The sequence below is a fragment of the Rhinopithecus roxellana genome, chromosome 12, assembly GCF_007565055.1.
Source record: "Rhinopithecus roxellana isolate Shanxi Qingling chromosome 12, ASM756505v1, whole genome shotgun sequence".
Lineage (NCBI taxonomy): Eukaryota > Metazoa > Chordata > Mammalia > Primates > Cercopithecidae > Rhinopithecus > Rhinopithecus roxellana.
This window is the reverse complement of record NC_044560.1, coordinates 92,165,568-92,191,874: the sequence shown is the minus strand read 5'-3', so window position 1 is coordinate 92,191,874 and position 26,307 is coordinate 92,165,568. Positions and strand designations below refer to the sequence as shown.

The 26,307-nt window shown below is 43.0% G+C and overlaps 1 protein-coding gene across 12 annotated transcripts in view; it reads left to right on the top strand.

Moving 5' to 3' along the window:
• SCMH1 (Scm polycomb group protein homolog 1) overlaps positions 1-26,307 on the top strand; it is a 232,628-nt gene that overhangs the window by 188,334 nt on the left and 17,987 nt on the right. For all 12 annotated transcript variants that reach the window (XM_030942574.1, XM_030942568.1, XM_030942572.1 and 9 more), the window contains 2 exons: positions 22,653-22,853; positions 24,943-25,134. In XM_030942574.1, the coding sequence (XP_030798434.1) occupies positions 22,653-22,853; positions 24,943-25,134 (393 nt within the window). The remainder of the gene's footprint in view (positions 1-22,652; positions 22,854-24,942; positions 25,135-26,307) is intronic.

Genomic DNA, 26,307 nt, shown 5'->3' with positions numbered 1-26,307 from the left:
GTGACAAACTTTGGTACAATGAAAGTAAACCTGATTTTGGAGATCAACCAATGAGTGGTTGACTCATTGCAAAATCTAGTGGATGGACTGGGTGGGTAATCATCCTGGGTTGTGCATATCTGTTCCCATTTCATAAACTGTCTATGACAGTAACTAAAATAACTATCTGCAGATATACAACCTTCCAAGGGGATAACTATAAATAAAAATACTCATTTTTTACTGTGTAAGTTAAGATAAATGTGTGAAACCCTTTTCTGTTACTCAGCAGACACTCCATCTTCTTCTAGGAAGTCTAAGCAATTGGCATGATCCCCATGGAAGTTAGGGTTATCTTTCTCTTAGGAGTTGAGTATGTCTCTAATCAAATCCTAGAATGTAGGAGCCTGAAGGGAAGGCTCAGCCATAGTTTCTTTCCAATAACCTATAGAAGGTGACAGAACCTGCCATGGTCAGGCTGTAATAGTCTTCATTGATCATTGTGTCGCCATCTCTTGAGTGGGCCTTGATTCACTTTGTGTGACCTTGATATCACTTCCCTATCTGAGCCTCAGTTTATAATCTATACAATGATAGGATTAGTCCAAATAACCTTTATAGTCCGTTCAAATGTTAACAATAAAAGCTATCACAGACTGAATGTGATATTCCACATTTATATATTTTACCTACGTTTCATTTTTTTAACTGTAGAGAACTTTTTAAAAGGTATTTTGATTTGTATCAGTTACACACATTCATAGTTTAAAGGAATGAAGGGTCTATACAACTTACTACAAAAACAAGACAAACACACTTCTTATCCCCCTGTCAATTACTGTTCCCCAGAGGCAGTCACTTTCAATTTAACTGATGTTTTTATTTACCTCTGTATCTAAATAGCATGTCTATATTGCTATCTTTTTTAGTTATTTTTCCACTGACTACCCACTCTAGAAGATGAGAATTTAATTCTTCTTTATTTCCTTGCCCTTATCCACCCACACATAATTTCCCTACCCCATTTCCATGATACTATAATTTTAATTAGATCAAAATTGAGTGTTTTGTTATTATAACTAGTTAAATGCTGTTATCAATTGAGCCATGTAGTATACGATGATTACTTTTCCTTTGTTGCTCAGCATTTCATTTTCAGGGGAAATCTTGTTGATTTTCTTGTTATGTGTTTATTTTTCTGTGTACTTATTATTAATTCAACCTTAAACTCTCTTGCTACTGTGTACATCTCTCTTTATATCCAAGTACATTATATATTCTATCCGTATCATACTCTAGAAGAAATCTCTCCTGGAGCCTTCTTAGTTTCTTGAGATTCTGTTCACCTGTCTTTTTTGGTGAGGGTCTCAGTTTACTCTTTCCAAGGTCTTTGTTTTCTGTAAATCATTCTTAGATTTACATATTTAGTTTTGTATGAAATCTCTTCATTCTCTTGGAAGTTTCTCTTAATTCCCAGTACCCTAAAATTTCACCTTGGATGTATTTTCACCTACCATACTAGACACTTTCATTTTATAAAATTTTAAAAAATTGGCTGAGTATGGTGGCTCATGCCTGTAATCCCAGCACTTTAGGAGGCCAAGACAGATGGATTGCTTGAGGCCAGGAATTCAAGACAAGCTTGATCAACATGGCGAAACCCCATCTCTACCAAAAATACAAAAATTTTTATTTTTGCCAGACATGGTGGTGCATGCCTATAGTCCCAGCTACTCAGGAGGCATGAGAACTGCTTGAACCAGGGAGGTGGAGTTTGCAGTGAGCCAAGATCGCACCACTGCACTCCAGCCTGGATGATAGTGCGAGACTCTGTCTCAAAAAAATAAATAAATAATCGTCATCATCAGTTATTTTCTTTCACTTCCTTTTCTCTATTCACTCCCATCATACCTGTTTATTCAGTTGTTGAATCTCTTTTTTTTTTTTTTTTTTTTTTTTTTTTTTTTTTGAGACGGAGTCTGGCTCTGTTGCCCAGGCTGGAGTGCAGTGGCCGGATCTCGGCTCACTGCAAGCTCCGCCTCCCGGGTTTACACCATTCTCCTGCCTCAGCCTCCCGAGTAGCTGGGACTACAGGCGCCCGCTACCTCGCCCGGCTAGCTTTTTTGCATTTTTTTAGTAGAGACGGGGTTTCACTGTGTTAGCCAGGATGGTCTCGATCTCCTGACCTCGTGATCTGCCCGTCTCGGCCTCCCAAAGTGCTGGGTTTACAGGCTTGAGCCACCGCGCCCGGCCCAGTTGTTGAATCTCTTGACCTGGTTCTGTAGTAGTCATATCTCTGTTCTTATCCCTATTCTTTGCCTTTTGGTCAACTTTCATGAAGTTTTCCTCAACTATATCTTCCAAACTTTGTATTGAGTTTTTCATTTCTGCCATCTTGCTTTATAAATTATAATTATTTAGTACTCCAGTGGCATTTTCCAAAGTCTGTTTGGTAGAAACACCAGACCTGCAAAATGCTCTACATAAAAGGATTTTACACACATTTAGGATATTTAGTTATATACATTTAGGAAATGCTTATATTCTACTTCCCCATGGTTGGAGATTTGCATCTTGTTATCAAGAGCTCTTTTTGTTGTTCTTTGAAATTTTTTAATAGACTTTATTTATTTATTTATTTATTTATTTTGAAACGGAGTCTGGCTCTGTCGCCCAGGCTGGAGTGCAGTGGCCGATGGATCTCAGCTCACTGCAAGCTCCGCCTCCCAGGTTTAGGCCATGCTCCTGCCTCCGCCTCCCAAGTAGCTGGGACTACAGGCACCCACCTCGTCGCCCGGCTAGTTTTTGTATTCTTTAGTAGAGACGGGGTTTCACCGTATTAGCCAGGGTGGTCTCGATCTCCTGACCTTGTGATCCGCCCATCTCGGCCTCCCAAAGTGCTAGGATTACAGGCTTGAGCCACTGCGCCCAGCCTAGACTTTTATTTTTTAGAGCGGTTTTAGATGCACAGCAAAATTGAGTGGGAAATACAGAGATTTCCTATATACTTGCTGCCCCTACACATACATTGTCTCCCATTCATTGACATCCTCCACCAGAGTGGTACATTTCTTACAATTGATGAATTTACATTGGCTCGTTATTATCACCCATGTCCATAGTTTGCATTTGGGTTTACTCTTGGTGTTTTACGTTCTGTGGGTTTTGACAAATGTATAATGACATACATCCACCATCATGTATAATACAAAATAGTTTCACTGCCCTAAAAACCCTCTGGTCTCTGCCTATTCATCCTCCCTCCCCACTAATCCCTGACAACCACTAATCTGTTTATTGTCTCCATAGATTTGTCTTTTCCAGAATGTCACATAGTTGAAATCATACAGCATGCCACCTTTTCAGATTGGCTTCTTTCGCTTAGTATTATGCATTGAAATTTATTCCATGTATTTTCATGGCTTGATAGCTCATTTTTTTTTAGCACTGAAAAATATTTCATTGTCCAGATATTTCATAGTTTATTTATCCACTCACCTACTTATGGGAATGTTGGTTGCTTCAAAGTTTGTGCAATTACGAATAAAGCTGCTGTAAATATCTGTGTGCAGGTTTTTATGTGGACATACGGTTTCAACTACTTTGGATAAATACCAAGGAGGACAACTGCTAGATTGAATAGTAAGAGTATGTTTTGTTTTGCAAGAAACCAAAGGGGCTTCAAGATGGCTGACTAGGGCTGGGCACGGTGGCTCACACCTATAATCCCAGCACTTTGGGAGGCTGAGGCAGGTGTATCACTTGAGCTCAGAAGTTTGAGACCAGCATGGGCAACATCATGAGACCCCCATCTCTACTAAAAATACAAAAAAAAATAGCCAGCTGGGCATGCTGATGTGCACCTGTGGTCCCAGCTAGTCGGAAGGCTGAGTTGGGAGGATCACTTGATTCCAGGGATGGGGCACGGCAGAGGTTGCAGTGAGCCAAAATCACACCACTGTACTCCAGCCTGGGCGACAGAGCTAGACCCTGTCTCCAAAACAACAACAACAAAAAGATGGCTGACTAGAAGCATTTCATATGCTCACCTCCTCCACTTAGAAGAACCAAAAGAGTGTATAGACAATCATACTTCTGATATATTTTCTAAAATAGAACACTGGAATTCAACAGGAAAGTGACAGGAAACACAGAAAGCAAGCAAGGAGAAAGAAGAGAAGCAGCCCACCTGGCTGAGATTGGCTAGGAATCAGCAAGTGACTTCCCAAGGGTAAGCGAGAGACTTCTAGCAGCCCACATCCCCATGTATGGAATCATGCATGCCTGGCAACGGAAGAGCCCTTGACCTTCCCAATCCCTGAAACTGATATAGGGAGCTGCCAGAAGACCAAGAGAGGGAACTGTTCCAGGAGAGGAGCTTGCACTGGGTCACACACCCTTTCTGAGCCATTAGCAGCTGCAGTGGCGCACCATTTTCAATCCTAGCCATTGGCAGACTGCATTCTGTCCTGGGGCCTAGCAGCGCCAGGAATGAGGTATTAGGGAAAATTGTGCTGTTACTGCTCGGACTAAGGCAAAAACTGGAAATGGGCTCCCATAGGTAGGACTCATAAGTGAGGCGTGGGCTGCACCTGCCAGTTCTGTGAAGCTGGTACCACCAGGACTGAAACTGGGATGTGAACAGGGTGCAAGGTGCTGCTGGGACTTATCTAAAATGTCATTGCCGGCCGGGCGCGGTGGCTCAAGCCTGTAATCCCAGCACTTTGGGAAGCCGAGACGGGCGGATCACGAGGTCAGGAGTTCGAGACCATCCTGGCTAACACGGTGAAACCCCGTCTCTACTAAAAAATACAAAAAGCTAGCCAGGCGAGGTGGCTGGCGCCTGTAGTCCCAGCTACTCGGGAGGCTGAGGCAGGAGAATGGCGTAAACCCGGGTGGCGGAGCTTGCAGTGAGCTGAGATCCGGCCACTGCACTCCAGCCCGGGCGACAGAGCGAGACTCCGTCTCAAAAAAAAAAAAAAAAATGTCATTGCTAAACCCAAGGTCATCTAGATTTTCTCCTATGTGATCGTCTAGGAGTTTTATAGTTTGCATTTTACATTTAGGTCTGTTATCCTTTTGGGGTTACTTTTTTTCAAGAGTGTAGGTTCTGTGTCTAGGTTCACTTTTTTACATGTGAATGTTCAGTTGTTCGAGAACCATTTGTTGAAAAGAGTATCTTTATTTTTTATTGTATTGCCTTTACTCCTCTGTCAAAGATAAGCTGATTATATTTATGTGGGTTTATTTCTGGGCTCTCTATTCTGTTCCATTGATCTGTCTGTTCTTTAGGCAATACCACACTGTCTTAATTATGGTAGCTTTTACAGTAAGTCTTGAAGTCAGGTAACATCAGCCCTCCTGACTTTGTTCTGGGTGTTTTGCCTCTTCATATAAAGTTTAGATTCAGTTTGGTTTGCTGTTATGGATACAGAGGTGCACTCTGTTGCCCAGCTGGAGTGCAGTGGTGCAGTTACAGCTCACTGCAGCTTCAATCTTCCTGGGCTCAAGCTATCCTCCCACCTCAGCCTCCAGAGTAGCTGGGACTACAGGCACATGCCACTATACCTAGCTAATTTTGTAGAGACAGGGTCTCACTATGTTGCCCAGGTCTCAAACTCCTGGGCTCATGCAGTCTTCCCACCTTGATCTCCCAAAGTGCTGGGATTACAGGTGTGAGCCACCACCCCCAGCTGATTGAATTTGTTGCTGTCTACAAAATAAATTCTGGGATTTTGATTAGGAGTGCAGTGAATCTCTACATTGAGTTGGAAAGAAGTGACATCCTGACAATATTAAATCTCTTATCCATGAACACAAAATATCTGTTTACTACTTAGTTCTTTTTACATTTCTTTCAAAAAAGTTTTCTAGTTTTCTTCATAAAAATGTTATATATATTTTGTTGAACTTATACCTAGGTATTTCATTTTTTGGTGCTAACATAAATGGTATTGTGGGGTTTTGTTTGGTTTTGTTTTTAAGGGTCTTGCTGTGTTGCCCAGGCTGGAGTGCAGTGGTGTGATCATAGCTCTCCGCAGCCTCAAACTCCTGGGCAGAAGCAATCCTCCTGCCTCACCCTCCTGGGTAGCTGGAACTACAGGCATGCCACCATGCCTGGCTAATTTTTTTTTTTTTTTTTTTTTTTGAGACGGAGTCTCGCTCTGTGGCCCAGGCTGGAGTGCAGTGGTGTGATCTCGGCTCACTGCAAGCTCCGCCCCCTGGGTTCACGCCATTCTCCTGCCTCAGCTTCCCGAGTAGCTGGGACTACGGGCACCTGCCACCATGCCCGGCTAATTTTTTTGTATTTTTAGTAGAGACGGGGTTTCACCGTGTTCGCCAGGATGGTCTTGATCTCCTGACCTCGTGATCCACCCACCTCAGCCTCCCAAAGTGCTGGGATTACAGGCGTGAGCCACCGCACCCAGCCGCCTGGCTAATTTTTTTATTTTTTTATTTTTTATAGAGATGACTTCTCTATTTAAAAAAAAAAAAAAAAAAAAAAAAGCCTGGGCTATGTTGCCCAGGCTGGTCTTGAATTCCTGGCCTCAAACAATCCTCCTGCTTTAGCCTCACAAAGCACTGGGATTACAGTGAGCAATTGTGCCTGGCCTGTATTGTGTTTTTTTAATTTTAAATTTCACTTGTTCATTGCCACTATATAGGAAAGTGATTGACTTTTTATATAATAGCTTTGTATCTTGCATTCTTGTTATAATCACTTATTAATTCCAGGTTTTTTTTGGTTATTAATGATTTCATATTCTCTGCATAGACAATGATGTCACCTGAGAACAAAGTTTTATTTCATCCTTCCCAAACTGCATTATTTTCATTCTATTATTTTTTAGACTTTTTGTCTTACTGCATTAGCTAGGACTTCCAGTATGATGTTGAAGACGAGTGGTAAGAGGACGTCCTTGTCTTGTTCCTGATTTTGGCTGGAAAGCCTCTAGTTTCTAACCATTAAGTATAATGTTAGCTGTAGGTTTTTGTAGATGTTATTTATTGAGAAAGTTTCCCTCTATTTCTAGTTTCCAATCGTTTTTATTATGAATGAGTGTTGGATATTGTCACATCGTTTTTCTGCATCTATCAATATGATTATCTGATTTTTCTTACTTTGCCTGTTGATGTGATAGATCATATTAATTGATTTTTGAATGTTGAGTCAGCCTTGCATACTTTGGATAAATCTCACTTGGTCATAGTGTATAATTCTTTTTTTATATTGTTCAATTTGATTTGATAATATTTTGTTGAGAACAGTGCTAGCCTCATAAAATAAGTTAGAAAATATTCCTTTTACTTCTATTAATAACTTCTAAACGAGATTTTGAAGAATTGGTATAATTTCTTCCTTAAATGTTGGTAAAATTCACTGAATGAACCTATCTAGATGTGGTACTTTCTTTTTTGGAAAGTTTGGGTTTTTTAAATTAATTCAAATTTTTAATAGATATAAACGTATTCAGATTGTCTATTCTTGTTTGAGTTTTGGCAGACTGTCTTTGAAGGAATTAGTTCATTTCATGTAGGTTATCAAATTTGTGGACATAGAGTTGTTCATAGTATTCCTTTATTATCTGTTTAATGACAATAGGATCTATAGTGATATCCCCTTTATCATTTCTGATTTAGTAACTTGTGTCATCCCTCTGGTTGCTTGTTTTGTTTTTTGTTTGTTTGTTTGTTTAGTTAGCCTGGCTAGAGTATAATTGATTTTATTTATCTTTTCATCAAACCAGCTTTTGGTTTCATTGAGTTTTATTTTATTTTATTTTATTTTATTTTATTTATTTTATTTTATTTTATTTATAGACAGAATCTCACTCTGTCACACAGGCTGGAGTGCAGTGGTGCGATCTCGGCTTGCTGCAACCTCCACCTCCCAGGTTCAAGTGATTCTCCTGCCTCAGCCTCCTGAGTAGCTGGGGCTACAGACGTGCACCACCACACCCGGCTAATTTTTTGTATTTTTAGGAGAGACGGGGTTTCATTGTGTTAGCCAGGATGGTCTCGACCTCCTGACCTCGTGATCCACCCGCCTCAGCCTCCCAAAGTGCTGGGATTACAGGCGTGAGCCACCGTGCCTGGCCCACTTCATTGATTTTTCTCTGTTGATTTCCTGTTTTCGATTTCATTGATTTCTGCTCTGTAATCTTTATAATTTTTTTATTTTCTGCTTACTTTGGATTTAATTTGCTCTTCTTTTTCTAGTTTCCTAAGACGAAAGCTCAGATTGCTGCTTTTAGATCTTCTTTTCTAATATCTGCATTCAGTGTTATAAGTCACCCCTTAAAACATTGCTTCTGCTGTGTCCCACAAATTTTGATGTTTTATTTTCATTTTCATTTAGTTCCATTTTTTTTTTTTTCGAGATGGAGTCTCACACTGTCGCCCAGGCTGGAGTGCAGTGGTGTGATCTCGGCTCACTGCAACCTCCACCTCCCATCTTCAAGCAATTCTCCTGCCTCAGCCTCCCAAGTAGCTGGGATTACAGGCGCACGCCACTACGCCTGGCTAATTTTTTCTGTCTTTTTTTTTTTTTTTTTTCCTGAGATGGAGTCTCGCTCTGTCCCTCAGGCTGGAGTGCAGTGGGCCGATCTCAGCTCACTGCAACCTCCGCCTCTCGGGTTCAAGCAATTCTCCTTCTTCAGCCTCCTGAGTAGCTAGGATTACAGGCATGCGCCACCATGCCCAGCTAATTTTTGTATTTTTAGTAGAGATGGGGTTTCACCATGTTGGCCAGGCTGGTCTCGAACTCCTGACCTCGTGATCTGCCCTCCTGGGCCTCCCAAAGTGCTGGGATTACAGGCGTAAGCCAATGTGCCCAGCGTAATTTTAAAATATTTTTAGTAGAGACAGGGTTTTAACATGTTGGTCAGGCTGGATTCGAACTCCTTACCTCAAGTGATCCACCCACCTTTGCCTCCCAAATTGCTAGGATTACAGGCATGAACCACTGTGCTTCGCCATTTCCAAATATTTTTTAAATTTCTCTTGTTATTTCTTCTTTAACCTGTGTGTTATTTAGAAGTGCATTGTTTAATCTCTTAACTATTTGGTGATTTTTTTCATGTATCATTCTGTTGTGTTCTGAAAGAAGACATCATATGATTATTCTTTTAAAATTTGTTCAGGCTGGGTGCAGTGGCTTACGCCTGTAATCCCAGCACTTTGGGAGGCTGAGGCCAGTGGATCACTTGAGCTCAGGAGTTGAGACCAGCTTGGGCAACATGGTGAAACCCTGTCTCTACCAAAAATTCAAACAATTAGCCGGGTGTGGTGGCATGCACCTGTGGTCCTAGCTACTCAGGAGGCTGAAGTGTGAGGATCCCTTGAACCTGGGAGACAGAAGTTGCAGTGAGCCAAGATCACACAACTGTACTCCAACTTGTGTGAAAGAGTGAGACCCTGTCTCAAAAAATAATAATAATAAAAATGAGAAAATTTTTAAAATTAAAAAATATATATTCAGGTGTGTTTTTTGGTCCAGCATGTGATCTATCTTGCTGAATGTTCTATGTGAGCTTGAAAAGAATATGTATCCTGCTGTTGCTGGATGAAGTAGTCAATAGATGCCAACTATATTTCATTTGATTGAGGGGCTATTGAGTTCAATTATGTCCTTAGGATTTTATGCCTGTTTGATGTGTCCATTTCTGATGGGGGGTGTTATAGTCTCCAACTATAATAGTGGATTTCTCTGTTTCTCCTTGCAGGTCTGTCTGTTTTTGCCTCAAATATCTGACACTCTGTTGTTAGGTATGCACACATTAAGGAATAATATGTCTTCTTGGAGAATTGGCCTCTTATTATGCAATACCCCTGTCTTTCCCTGATAATTTTCCTTGCTCTGAAGTCTACTCTGTCTGAAGTTAATATAGCTACTACAGCTTTCTTCTGATTAGTGTTAGCATGGTATATCTTTCTTTACGCATTTACTTTTAATCTATGTATGTCTTTATCTTTAAAGTAGGTTTCTGGTAGATAACATAAACTTGGGTCTTGGTTTTTGGTTTTTTTTTGTTTTTTTTTTTAGTTTTTTAAAAATAATCATTTACAGGCCGGGCGCGGTGGCTCAAGCCTGTAATCCCAGCACTTTGGGAGGCCGAGACGGGCGGATCACGAGGTCAGGAGATGGAGACCATCCTGGCTAACACGGTGAAACCCCGTCTCTACTAAAAAATACAAAAAACTAGCCGGGCGAGTTGGCGGGCGCCTGTAGTCCCAGCTACTCGGGAGGCTGAGGCAGGAGAATGGCGTAAACCCGGGAGGCAGAGCTTGCAGTGAGCTGAGATCCGGCCACTGCACTCCAGCCTGGGCGACAGAGCGAGACTCCGTCTCTCAAAAAAAAAAAAAAAAAAAAATCATTTACATTTACACCTTAGCAGAGTTCAAGCTCCTCTCATCCTTCTAACCTGGTGATCTTTCATTAGCTTTACAAAGACAGTTTAGTTTTGGGGAAAGGCTATTATCGTTTAAACTATAAACTAAATGTCTCCCAAAGTTAGCTTGCCCCAAGCCCAGGAATGATTAAGGGCAGTTTGGAGGTTAAAGATAAGATAGGAGTTGATTAGATCATATCTCTTTCACTGTCATATTTTCTTACTATTACAGTTTTTGCAAAGGTGGTTTCAGATGAATTAAGATTAAGAAAAATAGGCCAGGCACAGTGCCTAACACCTTTAATCTCAGTACTTTGGGAGGCCAAGTTGGGAGGATTGATCACTTGAGCTCAGGAGTCACCAACAATGTAGCAAGACTTCTCTACTAAAAATAAAAGTTAAAAAATTAAGCATAGTGGTGCATGCCTGTAGCCCCAAGCTACTCAGGAGGCTGAGGCAGGAGGATCACTTGAGCCTGAGAGATTGAGGCTGCAGTGAGCTATGATAGCACCACTGCACTCTAACCTAGGTGACAGAGTGAGACCCTGTCTAAAAAAAAGAAAGAAAAGAAAAAAAAAGTTATAATTTTGTCTTTACTTATTTCTTCTTTGATGCTCTTCCTTTCTTTATATAGATCCAAGTTTCTGATCTATATCATTTTCCATCTTTCTGAAGAACCTCTTTTAACATTTCTTACAAGGCAGGTCTACCGGCAACACACTCCCTCAATTTTTCTTTGTCTTTTTTTTTCTCCCTCACATTTGAAGAACAGTTTTGAAGGGTACAGAACTTTAGGTCAGTGGGTTTTTTTCCTCTCAGCACTTTAAATATTTCACTCTTTTCTTGCTTGCATGGTTTCTTACGAGACATTGGATATAATTCTTGTCTTTGCCCTTCTATAGGTAAAGTATTTTTTTCCTCTAGCCTCTTTCAATATTTTTTATCTTTGATTTTTTATACTTTGAAAATGATATGCCTGGGTGTAGATGTCAGGGTTTTTTGGCATTTTTCCTGCCTGGTGTTCTCTGAGCTTCCTGACTCTGGGATTTGGTGTGTGGCATTAATTTGGGTAAATTCTCAGTCATTATTGCTTCAATTCCTTTCTCTTTTTCTTCTCCTTCTAGTATCACCATTATATATAGATTATGTCTATTATAATTATCCCACAGTTCTTGAATATTGTGTTATGGGTTTTTTTCAGTCTTTTTTCTCTTTGCTTTTAATTTTGGGAGTTTGCTGCCCTTGAGATACCTTTGTAAAGGAAAATTAGAAATTCTCTGGACCCCCCCAAATTCCTTATGAAACGAGAGAGTTCCCTGACCTACCTCGTAGGACATGTGATAGGGGTGTGGCTTGTCTTTTCAGTGCCGTGCACTCAAACCCCTTACAGGAGGGGGAACACGTAGATGGGCAAGTGCAAGAGCCTAGGTGAGCACTTTTGGGGCACTGGCCCCACAGTAGCGTCTAAGGGTAGGTGCCTATAACTCCTGAAGCCCCTATGGGCATGCTACCGTGCTTTAGCTCTGCCATCCACAGATGGCTTAAGTGTAAACCAGCTCAGTGCCCTCTTGGTACCCAGATTCTTGTCTGGCATCCAGGAAGAATCAGGTCACACACAGACTTGAAGAATGGTGAATGTGGGGGTTTTACTGAGTGGTGGAGGTGGCTCTCAGCAGGATGGATGGGGAGCTGGAAAGGGAATGGAGTGGGAAGATGATCTTCCTGGAGTTTGGCTGTCCAGCAGCCAATCTCCTCTCTGACTATCCCCAGCCAAATACTTCTCGACGTTCAGATGCTCCTTCTCTTCCCTCCTTCTCTGCTGTGCCATTCTGCCACTCTTCTGCTCATCTGCTCATCTGCTCATGGATCCTGGGGTTTGGGGTTTATATGGGTACAGGATAAGGGGGCATGGCAGGCCAAAAGGCAACATTTGGGCACAAAAACAGGAATGCCTGTTCCCATTTAGTGCTGTGGGTTTCCAGGCTTGAGGGTGGGGCCTTTGCCAGGGATCTGCCTTCTTCTACCCACTATTTCCCTGTCTCCTGTCTGTATCACTTATGCAACAGGGAAGGGTAAACCTGGGGGCTAAGCCATGTAACACCATCTTCCAGATGAATAGCTGTTACTAGCATTATGCATTAGCCAGATCCCCAAAGGAAAGGTAAAAGCCTCAGGCATCCATGAAGGACTGCCTGCACAGATCATTCACAAGTAAACTCCTTGATGGTCTCCCATAAGCAAGGACACACTAGCTGCAACTTTGGGTCTACAATCTAAGTCTAGCTCTTAAACTCCACACTGATAATGTCAGTATCATATCTTCTCAGGTGCAGAACAAAGACAAAGGGGACCAGTCATTCCTCCACCAACCCAGAGATGTCTGCATAATTGATTCTTACTTTACTCTGTTTTTGCTCTTCATTCACCTTATCTTGTATAAAATGTAGATTTGCCAAGCACTTACTAAAGTCTCACAAGAATGTAACCATTCCCCTTACCGCCTACCTGCCCTCCTTTAAGAAAATGTATAAATAAGGCCGAACATGGTGGCTCATGCCTGTAATCCCAGCACTTTGGGAGGCTGAGGTGGACGGATCATGAGGTCAGGAGATCGAGACCATCCTGGCTAACACGGTGAAACCCCATCTCTACTAAATACGCAAATAATTAGCCAGGCGTGGTGGCACGCACCTGTAGTCTCAGCAACTCAGGAGGCTGAAGCAGGAGAATTGCTTGACCCTGGGAGGCGGAGGTTGCAGTGAGCCAAGATTGTGCCACTGCACTCCATTCTGGGTGACAGAGCGAGACTCTGTCTCAATAAAAACAAAAACAAGAAAGAAAATGTATAAATACTAAAATCCTGAAAGTCTCTTTGGAACACCCACAGATGTGTCTGTGACTCGTATTTTCCCCAGACATTCTCTGGAGCTGGCTTAATAAACCTTGATGGATTGAGACTATTTCTTCAGTCACTCATTCAGTTATCATGCTCAAATGCAGCAATTCTTCCCTTAGCCATGTCTAACCTAATAATGGGCCAATGAAAGGCATTCTTCATTTCATTTTTTTTTTTTTTCTTTTTTTTGAGACAGGGTCTCCCTTTGTCTCTCAGGCTGGAGTGCAGTCACAGCTCACTGCAGCCTCAACTTCCCAGGCTCAGGTAATCCTCCCACCTCAGCCTCCTGAGTAGCTGGGACTACAGGCGCACGCCACCACACCTGGCTAAATTTTTTGTAATTTTAGTAGAGACGAGGTTTTGCCATGTTGCCCAGGCCGGTCTTGAACTCTTGGGCTCAAGCAATCCACTGGCCTTGACCCCCACAAAGTGCTAGGCGTGAGCCACCGTACCCAGACCATTCTTTATTTCTGTTACATTATTTTTGATCTCTGGTGTTTCTTTTTTATTTTTTCTTGGAATTTCCATCTCTCTGCTTACATTGCCCATCTGTTTTTGCATGCTGTCTACTTTATTCATTAGAGCCCCCAGCATGTTAATCATAGTTGTTTTAAATTCCCAGTCTGATAATTCCAGCATCCCTGCCATATGAGTGTGCGCTTTTTCTTCAGTGATTTTTGTCCTTGAGTATACCTCAAGGATAACTGGACATGATGTACTGGGTAAAAGGAACCATGGTAGGGCCAGGCGCAGTGGCTCATGCCTGCAATCCCAGCACTTTGGGAGGCCAAGGCGGGTCACTTAGGAGTTTGAGGCCAGCCTGGCAACATGGCAAAACCTCATCTCTACTAAAAGTACAAAAAAAAAAATTGCCAGGCCGGGCGCGGTGGCTCAAGCCTGTAATCCCAGCACTTTGGGAGGCCGAGACGGGCGGATCACGAGGTCAGGAGATCGAGACCATCCTGGCGAACACGGTGAAACCCCGTCTCTACTAAAAAAATACAAAAAACTAGCCGGGCGAGGTGGCGGGCGCCTGTAGTCCCAGCTACTCGGGAGGCTGAGGCAGGAGAATGGTGTAAACCCGGGAGGCGGAGCTTGCAGTGAGCTGAGATCCGGCCACTGCACTCCAGCCTGGGCGACAGAGCGAGACGAAAAAAAAAAATTGCCAGGCATGGTCGTGGAGGCTGAGACAGGAGAATCACTCGAACTTGGGAGGTGGAGGTTGCAGGGAGCTGAGATCATGCCACTGCACTCCAGCGTGGGCAACAGAGCGAGATTCTGTCTCAAAAATAAAATACAAAAAAAAAAAAAAGAAAATCACGGTAAATAGGTCTTTAGTGATGTGGAGAAATGGCAAGCATTCGACAGTCCTATGACTAAATCTCAGTCCTTCAGTGAGCCTTTGCCTCTGGGCTGTGAACTTAACAAGTGCTTCTGGTCCCCGCCCCCACTTCTTTGGGTTGGACAGAATCGCCTGGAGTGCAGTATTTCTCTACTTCCGAATGGAAGGCTAGCGTTGGCTGGAGTGATTATTTCTCTTCTTCCAGATCAGTTAAGCTCTGAAAAATCCCTAATAGTTTAGGCTGTGGTAAAATAGTTTCTCCTGAGGGAAGACCTTGTTGAGAACAGAGTGCTCTAGTATATTTCAAAATGGTTCCTTTTCCCCTCTCCCTGCCAGAAGCATGAGGGTATTTTTCTCTTATATTTACTGTGAGAATCTGGTTGAGCTCCTGGAGGCAAAACTCACAAAAGTTTCCCCCTCCTCCCCAATGACTGGGACTCCCTGGAGTTTTAACCTCAAACTTCTTCACACTGAGCCTCTGACAAGTCATCAAGTACAGTTTAGGTTTTCCTACCCTAGCACTGGTTCCAGAGACTTCGGCTTATTCACCTGTCTCTTCAGATTTGGGGGCTAATAGTTTGCCCTGAGATCTTACTTCTCTGACAGATCTAAGGATTGTTGACTTTTCAGCTTACTCAGCTTTTTACTAGTTGTTAGGATGGAGTGGCAACTTCCAGACTCCTTATGTGCCAGACCCTTCTCTGAATTTTTTTAATAACCTCCAATTAAATCAGAAAAATAAATTCTGATTTAGTGGATCTAGTAAAAAAAAAAATGACAGTATACACAAATATCCTTATGACCTCAAGATTGGGAAGGATTTTTAAAATAAGACAATAAGCATAAACTATAAAGGAAAAGATCAATATATTCTATATTAAAATGAATACAACTCATATCTGCGCCACATGGCATCAGTTGGGGTGGCTCAATTGGGGCTTATAATTCCATTCACATAACTAGCAAAACTCGTGCTGCCTGTTGGTTCTCACCAAAGGATAGCTTGGGCTTTGCCATACTATGGTGGCTGGGTTCCTAGAGCAAGTTTCTCAAGAGATAGGGAGTGGAAGCTACCATTTTCTTAGGGCCTGAGCCTCAAACTTAGCATAGCATCATTGCCACCATATTCTATTGATCAGTCCGTCCCAGAGCCTAGATTCAAGGGAAGAGGAATAGACCGCACCTCTCAATAGGAAGAGGGTCAAATAATTATGGGCCGTATTTTAAAACTACCTCTCTATTCTCTGGACATGGATTATTAACATTTTTCCCACTTGCAGAATTTATTCTTGCCCTCACAAGATTCCCCATCAGAAGTCTCATTATTTTACACCAGTAGGCTGAAGGTCTAGGATCTCATCATCTAAATCAGGTCCCAGTACACGAGGCCTCTTAGGTGTGGTTTGTCAAGGATACCTCCTTCAGTGTGGTTCTTCTTGTCCTGACGACCTGTGAACTAAAGAAAAAAGTTGTCTGCTCACTACCTACCTAACACACAGTGGTGCAACAGACACGAGGTAACTTTTATGGATACTTTATTTTCAAAAGGGAGGAAACCTGAAGACATGCAGCAGTCACTGATCTATGGAAATTCTGGGGCCAGGTACGGTGACTCACACCTGTAATTGGAGCACTTTGGGAGGCCGAGGCAGGCAGATCATGAGGTCTGGCTAAAACGGTGAAACCCCATCTCTACTAAAAATACAAAAAGTTAGCCGGGAGTGGTGGCAGGACTACTCCTGAGTAGTCCCCAGTACTCGGGAGGCTGAGGCAGGAGAATGGCGTGAACCCGGGAGGCGGAGCTTGCAGTGAACTGAAATCGCACTGCTGCACTCCAGCCTGGGCGACAGTGAGACTCCGTCTCAAAAAAAAAAAAAGGAAAAAAGAAATTCTGAAATCCAACTGGGCACATGTTGGCCAACTCCTTAATTAGGTCCAGTGTGACTTTCTGGGAGTTGTTTTCCATGTGTCTTGGGTTTTATCCTCTGAATCATCTTTTCTTTTTCATAAGAAAACTGAGATTGCCTTTTTAGTTTTCTTCCTGCCTATATAAGGTTGGGCATCCAAATGATTTTTTCCATTTTGTACCATCTTTCTTGCTCTTAGTCCAAGCTGTCAATGCTTCTGCCAGAATGATTCTCTCAGAAATGTGAGAGGTTTTTCAGCTAGGCATAGTGGCTCACACCCATAATGCCACCACTTTGGGAGGCCAAGGTGGGAGGATTCCTTGAGCCCATGTGTTCAAGACCAGCGTGGGCAACATAGTGAGAACCCTTCTCTACAACAAAGTAAAAATTAGTTGGGCATGATGATGCACACCTGTGGTACCAGCTACTCAGGAGGCTGAGGTGGGAGGACTGATTGAGCCCTGGAGGCCAAGGTGGCAGTGAGCTATGATCATGCTTGCCACTGTACTCCAGCCTGGATGACAGAGCAAGACCCGGTCTCTAAAACAAAAGAAATTTGAGGGGTTTTCTTTGCACTATCAGAGTTCACTTCATTAGACAAAAGCCACAACTACAAGTCTTTTAATGAAAAGCCCTTCTCTACTTTGGGCTTCCTATTCAGCTGCTGTAGGACAATACTCAAGATTCTTAAAAACCCATGAGGCTTGCCCTTAAGATTCTTAGAGAACCTTTTAGGCCTGAAAGTCTGAACAGTCTTACATCTTTCTTATATCTTAAAGAATTTTACTGTCCTTTTCTAGAGTAAAAACCCTTTCATAATTTATAGTTTTTTGCCTTATAGAGAGACTGAAAATAAGAAGAAATTTTATTTGTAAATTCTGCAAGTCCTGGGGGTATGTGGAGGGGTGTGTGTACATGTTTTGAAGCTCATCTCTTGTCTTGCATTTTATCATAAGCAGGGAGAAGCCAGGTGATACTTTCATTACTTTGTCTGGAAATCTCCTTAGCTATTTCCTTGAGTTCATCAGATATATTTCTTATTTCCATGTTACTGTAGGCAACAATCTTGTCAGACTTTCAACACTTCCCCTTTCATCGATCTCCCAATAAGATTTTCTTCACTTTCCCTTAAACCTTCACTGACAGCCTCATTGAGACCCTTTAGGCTTCCATTAAAACTCTCCTCGAGGCTCCTTCCGTTTTCGCTGACACTCTCTATGGTCCTTTATGCTTCTTTCTGCTGCCCAGGTCCAGAGCCAATGCCATGTGTGTCAGACTTCTGTTACTGCAGCACCCTATTTCTGGTACCAGAATCTATCCCAATAATCTTTTGCCATGTAACAAACCACCACAAAATTTCATGATTTAAAACAATGTGGGCAGGCCTGGGTAGAGACAGTTTGTCTCTGTTGCATGCAGCATCAGCTGGAGTGGCTTGACTAGGGCTGAAGGATCCACTTTCACCACATGGCCAACCAGCTGGTTCTGGCTGTTGGTTTATCTCCAAATGGACCTCCCTACAGGGTGGCTTTGCTTCCTCACACATGTTAGTTGGGGTCTCAAAGCAAATGTCCCAAGAAACAGGAAGTAGAAGTTGTCAGTTTCTTAATCCTTGGGCCCAGAAACTGGTACAGTGTTGTTTCCGCATAGTCTAAAGGCTTTATAGTTTTGCCTTTTATATTTCGTTAATCCATGTAGAATTTTTTAAAATCATCACCAGACTAGTTATATTACTTCCTTTTTGTGTATTTTAACTGAGGTAAAGTTTCTACATTTAGTGAAATGTACAGATCTTAAGCGTACAATTTGGCTGGGCACGTTGGCTCACGCCTGTAATCCCAGCACTTTGGGAGGCCAAGGCAAGCAGATCACGAGGTCAGGAGTTCGAGAGCAGCCCGACCCACATGGTGAAACCCCATCTCTACTAAAAATACAAAAATTAGCCTCGCATGATGGTGCATGCCTGTAATCTCAGCTACTCAGGAGGCTGAGGCAGGAGAATCGCTTAAACCCGCAAGGCAGAGGTTGCAGTAAGCCAAGATCGCACTACTGCACTCCAGCCTGAGCGACAGAGAGAGACTCCATCTCAAGGAAAAAAAAAAAAAAGTACACTTTAATGAGTTTTAAGCACCCATGTAACTACAACTCCAAGCAAGATGGAAGACATTTCTGCCACACCTGAAGTTCCCTCATGCCTCCTTACAGTTGGTCTCCACTTCCACCTTTATTCTGATTTTTATCACCATAGATCAGACTTCCCTATTCTTGAACTTAGTATAAATGAATCATACTATATGTACTCTTTTGTATCTGGTTTATTTCACTCAATGTTTTAAAAAGCACCCATGTTCTTGTGCCTATCAGTAGTTCCTTCTTTTTTACTGCCAAGCAATATTCCATTAAATGAATATACACTCACATATTGCTTAATCACGGGGATATGATCAGAGAAATGCATCATTAGCCAGTATCCTCATTTTGTGAACATCATAGTGCATCGATCTTCAACCTTTTTGGCACCAGGGACTGGTTGTGTGGAAGACATGGACCATGAACCAGGGGCAGGGGGGATAGTTTCAGGATGAAATTGTTCCATCTCATATCATCAGCCATTAATTAGATTCTCATAAGGAGCACACAACCTAGATCCCTCACATGCGCAGTTTACAATAAGGTTCATGCTCCTATGAGGATTTAATGCACTGCTGATCTGACAGGAGGTAGTAGTGCTCACTCACCTGCTGCTCAACTCCTGCTGTGCAGCCCCTTTCCTAACAGGCTGTGGACCCCTGTATTGGTCTTCAGCCTGGGGGTTGGGGACCCCTGTCATAGTATGCTTACTCAAACCTAGATGGTATAGCCTATTGCTCCTAGGCTACAAACCTGTACAGTATGTTACTGTGCTATAGGCAGTTGCAGTACAATGGTAAGTATTTGTGTATCTACACATGCATAAAGATAAAAAGGATACAGTAAAATTATGGTTTAAAAGATTTTTTGAATGGTACACCTATACAGGGTACTTACCATGAATGGAGCTTGCAATACTAGAAGTTGCTCTGAGTGAGTGGTAAATGAGTGGTGAGTGAATGTGAAGGCCTAGGACATTACTGTACACTACTGTAGACTTTATAAACACTGTACACTTTGGCTATACTAAATTTTTTTAATTTTCTTCAATAATAAATTAACCTTCACGTACTGTAACTTTTTTACATTATAAACTTTTTAACTTTTTGACTTTTAATAACACTTAGCTTAAAATACATACATACTTTACAGCTGTACAAAAATATTTTATTTTTATAAGCTTTTTTCTATTTAAAAAACTTTTAGATTTATTTTATTTTTTTACTTTTTAAACTTTTTTGTTAAAACCCAAGACATACACACACATTGGCCTAGGCCTACACAAGATCAGGATCATCAGTGTCACTGTTTCCTATCTCTGTATCTTGTCCCACTGGAAGGTCTTCAGGGACAATAACATGCATGGACCTGTCATCCTGTGATAACAATGCTTTCTCCTGGAATACCTCCTGAAGGACCTGCCTGAGGGTGTTTTACACTTAACTTTTTTAATAAGTAGGAGTACACTCTACAATAATGATAAGAAGTATACTAAATACACAAATCAGTAACATAGTCATTTATTATGTTACCAAGTATTATGTACTCTACATAATCCTATATGCTATACTTTTTTATATGCCTGGCAGTGCAGTAGGTTTGTTTACACCAGCTTCCTCACAGACACATGAGAAATGCATTATGCTATGACTTTACATTGGCTACAAGGTCACTAGGTGATAGGAATTTTTCAGGTCCTATGAGACCACTGTCATATATGCAGTCTGCCATTGACCAAAATGTCATTATGTGGCATATGACTGTATCACAATTTGTATATCTTCTCTTTTTGGTGGATATTTGGGTTGGTTCTAGTTTGGGGTTATTATGAATAAACTATTATGAACATTCTTATAGGTGTCTTTTTGTAGACACCTGTTTTTGTTTATTACTCTTCTTATCTCTCTGGGTTCCTGCATTTTTAGTTATTTCAGTAAAAGAGTCACATTACTAGATGTGAAAATTCTGTTTCTTAAAAGACTTCAGTTAATCCTTATTTTATTAGATCTACCTCACACTCACCTCCAAAGGCACCAACTCTGCCAATTCTTAGGCCTTTTGCAAATTATGAGAGCGTGGTTCTCATCACTCCCCACTGCTGCTTTAAGGTATGCAGCTTTGTTGGGTCTGTTGAGTCAGTCACTACCTTTCCAGTCTGCTTTCCACCTTCCTAAATTTTATTGTCATCTCCTCTCTTATCTGGCTCATTTTAGTGAGTTTTTGGAGAGAACATAGTTAAATATATTTGTTCAATTCATCTTGTTTACCCTTTTCTTCTTTTTTGTTTTTATGTTTCTCCTGTCACTTCCCACATACCACCTCCCTACTTTCTGTTTTCCATTTCTTCTGTCCATGTTGGTTCTCCTTAAATTAGAATTATGAAGGTGGAGAATCCTCAGAGAGCATCTGGCTCAGTCACTTCATTTTTCAGGTGGTGAACCTGAGACCCAAAGAGAACAACAGTCCATCCACAGGCCACACAGCTACTGCTCTTACCTTTTCTACCTTTAATAGCAAAGAGACTTTTGCCCTTCTACCTCTCCAGCTAGTGAGCCACAACCACACAAGAAAGAAGAGTACTCACTACTCAAATGGGAAACTGGAAAGCAGATGGGGGAGAAAATGTCATTCTTGACCAGGTTGCTGTGGGTCCTGAGGAGAAAACAACTCCGGAGACAACTCTGTTAGGATGGCCTTAGTCTCCCATACCCACTGCATCCCTTCCCCACTGCAGTGCCAGGTGGAGGCCAGTAGCCAGGAGAGTGCTTAGCTGTCTTGCGGCCCTCAGGCTCTTTTCACTTTTTTTTTTTCTAGAGGGTCTCACTCTGTCATCCAGGCTGGAGTGCAGTGGCATGATTACAGCTCACTGCAGCCTTTAACTCCTGGGCCCAAGCAGTTCTCCCACCTCAGCCTCCCAAGTAGCTGGGACCACAGGCACATGCCACCTAGTAAATTTTTTGTAGAGATGCGTTCTCACTGTGTTGCCCAGGCTGGTCTCAAACTCCTGGCTTTAAGTGATCCTCCCGCCTCAGCCTCACAAAGTGCTGTGATTACAGACGTGAGCCACTGCGCCCAACGTTTTTTTTTTTTTTTCTTTTTTCTTTTTTTTGAGACCGAGTCTTACCTGTTGCCCAGGCTGTAGTGGTGCGATCTCGGCTCACTGCAAGCTCCGCCTTCCAGGTTCAAGTGATCTCCTGCCTCAGCCTCCCAAGTAGCTGGGATTACAGGCGCCCGCCACCACGCCCAGCTTTTTTTTTTTTTTAATTTTTAGTAGAGATGGGGTTTTACCATCTTGGCCAGGCTGGTCTCGAACTCCTGACCTCATGATCCACCTGCCTCAGCCTCCCAAAGTGCTGGGATTACGGGCGTGAGCCACCACGCCCAGCCCAACTTATTTTTTTAATCCAATTTTTTGTTTTTAATTTTTACTATATTCTTTGGGCATGAATGTAGATGTAGAAGACAACAAAGGGACTTTAAGGCCCCAAACAGAAAGCAAGGCAAATGATCAATGGTGCAACTATTCTAAATCCAATGACATACATACACACATGCACTCACACACACACACACACACACACACACACATATGCCCTTGCTAATATTGCCATTGCCCCACAGCTCCTTACACGTATATGGTAAGAGGTACAAAGAATATGTGAGGCAACCAAGTACAAAAAAATTGAAGTAGTACAAGTGGGGAATTGTTTTAGATTTTCTTTTCAGTGCACAGAAGACAAAGTGCAAACTCTGTGTCTTGGCCTTTGGTCTGGGCCACTCTTCCAGTCTTCCCACAGACTTTGATCATGCAGTTTGGGTTGGCAGTAGCTGGGCACAGCCTTTTCTTGACCCTCCACCTCTACCTCCCACAGCATTTCACCAGCTTAGCTGCTAGGAATTCTGTTAGGAACCAGAGGCCAAGGTATAAAAGATGGAATAGGATACCGTTCTCTGACTTCTCTATCCCAGAGACTCTTGAAGCTTCTTTGATTCTTTGTCTCCCATAGTTTGTATCTACTTGAACAAGAATGGCAGCACAGGCCCCCACTTAGATAAGAAGAAGGTCCAGCAACTCCCTGACCATTTTGGACCAGCCCGTGCGTCTGTGGTGTTGCAGCAGGCTGTCCAGGCCTGTATCGACTGTGCTTATCACCAGAAAACCGTCTTCAGCTTCCTCAAGCAAGGCCATGGTGGTGAGGTTATCTCAGGTAAGCACTGTTTGGCTCATACTGCCTCCCAGCCAGAAGGACCCACTTTCTCAACTGGTTGATTTCTTGTAAGGCATCCTGGTTCCCACTTCATACCTGTAGGCTCTGGAAAAATGTGAAGGTATTCCATTCCTTATCTCCAACCCTCCAAGAGCCCCTCTGAGCCTTATGCATACCTCTGCCAAAGAGAATACCCACAGATTCTGCTTCACTGAGCCTCTAAACCGATTCCCCCCATCTACCTGATTGGCCTTTCCATACAGAAAGTATAGGAGAAAGAATCCAGAGGGGGCTATGTTGTGGCAGCAGAGGGGTTTCTCCAGACTATCACAGCCTCCCACCTGGTTTCAGGAACCAATGAACTCCTCTCTCATTCCTTTGACTCCTTAGCTTCCTGGTCCTAAACCAGGCCCAGTAGAAGAGAATTAAATCCCGGGGTGGTTGGGAAAAGTCATTTCCTTTTTCTTTACTGCTATGAGAGTTTGATTCAGTGGCACAGTATATTTTGCTCTCACAGAATACTTACTTTTTCTACTGTGCCCTGATTCTGTTTCAGTTTTCCTAAATCCAAAATCCTATTTAGCCACTAAACCTAAAGACTTGACCTAGAGCCTTTCAGTCTTAACTGATGCTATTCCATAATCCCCTGCTCCTCCTCCCTAGCAGGTTGTAATAACCAGCTTCAGGAAACCCAGCTGGCATGGAAGACCCCATCAATAACCAGACTGTATTATTTTAGCAAACATTTATTGAACCCTTACTATGTGTCAGGTGATTGTCAGACACTGGCCAGGAGAAGGGGAGAATAGAAGATGACAGCTTAGGCTCCATACCAGTGAAAAAGAAGAATGTATGTGAGAAGTGCTATAGCTAACTGTGAGAAGTGCTATAATAGGGATATGTGTACACAGTGGTGTGGGAACCCAGACTAGGGATTAATTGACTGTGAGGAAGATGGAGCAGACAGGCAGGGAATTATTATAGAAGACGGAACTGGCCAGGTGCAATGGCTCACACCTGTAATCCCAGCACTTTGGGAGGCTGAGGCGGGCGGATCACCTAAGGTCAGGAGTTCAAGACCAGCCTGGCTAACATGGCAAAACCCCGTCTCTACTAAAAAAAAATAGAAAACATTAGCCAGGCATGGTGGTGCACCCCTGTAGTCCCAGATCCTCGGGAGGCTGAGGTAAAAGAATCACTTGAACCTGGGAGGCGGAGGTTGCAGTGAGCCAAGATCGTGCCACTGCACTCCAGCCTGGGTGACAGAGCAAGACTCCATCTCAAAAAAAAAAGAAAAGAAGACTGGGAAGTGCCTGGGAAATTAAGCCTTATATCCCTTCTGAGGCCCAGGCTACTCCCTGGTCTCTTCTTTGTTTCTGTGTAGTGGTCTGTAGGAACCTAGCCTAACTGCTTCTCTTTAGCTGCTCTCACCTATACCCCCTCTAGGGTTCTTCTGCCTCAAAATTGGTTCTTGAGAATGACCTATCTCCCCAAATCCCCAAGTCCTTGCTGCCCTCAGGGACAAATACACAGGTCTTTGCTTTGTAAGGATTATGCTGATATATTTTTACAGAAAAAGATGATAGAAAGTAAACTAACACCAAGCATGAAACAGTTCCAAATGTTGCCAAAATTCTAGTGCCCTTATATAGATCGGAAATTGTGTACCCATACCATTGCTGGCTATGGCTATATTCTACTGTTCTGCCTAGCTTCTCTGTTCTTAGGCAGTTCTTGTGAAAATAGCACCCTAAATGAGCCGATTTCCTGGGGGAGGTCCAGCCAAGTGATGGAGCAGACAGAATTATGTTCATAGTTGTTTTCACAGGTTGAAAAAAATCATTCCAGAGCCCAGGGTGCAACAGACCTGGCCTGGCCACTCCCATATTTGCAAGCCCTTTACAGTTGGAGACAAAAATCAAAGCCCTCGAGGGAGGGAGTTAAAGGGAGGGAGGGAGGAAATGTGGGGCACTGGTTCCCTTTGTGTAACCAGGTAAGCCTGAGACAAGCAGTGGGCTGTACTACTCCTGCCCAGTGCTGTACTCCACTGCCAGGCTGACATGCTTGGCCCTGTTTACTCACTCCACAGCCGTGTTTGACCGGGAACAGCATACCCTCAACCTCCCAGCAGTCAACAGCATCACCTACGTCCTCCGCTTCCTGGAGAAACTCTGCCACAACCTTCGTAGTGACAATCTGTTTGGCAACCAGCCCTTTACACAGACTCACTTGTCACTCACTGCCACAGAGTACAGCCACAGCCACGACAGGTACCTACCAGGTAGGAGCTGGGATGGGGCCTGGGCTGAGAGTGGGGGACAGGGCTAGCAGCAGCACCTGCAGGGGCCCAGGCCTTCAGAACTACTGGCCTGGCACCTACTATCCAGAGGTCTGCTTTTCTCTCCCTTACCTTTGCCATATTTGAGACTTTTCAGCCTCCTCTCATCTACTTTTTCTTCAGGATCTTGTTTTCTGTCTCTAGTATTACTCCTATTTCCTCTAGATCCTTATCCCTAGATAAAAGGTGGTTTGCAATTCCCCTTCTGAGTTTCAGACTGCATGTGGAGCCACCGAGAAGTCACAGAATGTCTCCTAGTGTGAACCTGGCAGCAAAGGCCTAACACAGATCTCCCTTGCCAGCAGGAAGGTTTAGTCTAAGGCTACAGATTGAGAAATGTGCTCCTTGGTGATTGGCCATCTATTCTTTCCTTTGGCACATGGCCCTAACTTCCAGCACTGCCAGTCTAGCAAGTCAATTCAAGTTCCTGCTATTTCTAACTCGGCTGGAAAATAACTTTCTTAGTTAACATACCAGACCCACAATGGGAAAGCAGATGCCACGTGGCCAGATCAGTGACTAAGTACTTCCGAGAGAGATTAAAGATTCAATGGAACTCTCATCTCTCATCTGGAACCCAGGACACAGAAGAAGGGAGGGAAGAAAAGCTCAGCCTTAAACATAGCAAGGTAGGTCATTACTGAGAGGGAGGAAAGGCCCTTAAAAAAGCCCTGCAGATTGTGTCCTGAGCAGAGAAATAGAGAGGGGTGCTGTCAGTGTGGGCGCTGTGCTGTCTGTTGATGGGAGGGCACAATTCTGAAAGGTGTCTTTTCCGACCTGCCTCTACACAAACAAGTCTTGTTTCCACACTGCCTTCCCTGGTGTCTTTTCATCACAGTCTTAACAGAATCACCTCCGATAAAAGCACTGCTTCTAGAGAATGTGCCCAGGGAAGTGACTGTTCCCCCATTCCCCTTCCCCCTTTCCCTCATAGATTCTTCTGTACCCAAATCCGTATTGCTTATGTGACTTGCAAGCAGGTCAAAAAGATACCTGAATTTTAAATACTCTTTGTGGGGGCCAGACCACCTGATCCCTGCAGCCATTTCTGTGATCCCCTGGCTGATCCTTTTCTGTGGAGGGAACTTCTCCTCACCTAACCCATGCTAGATTGCT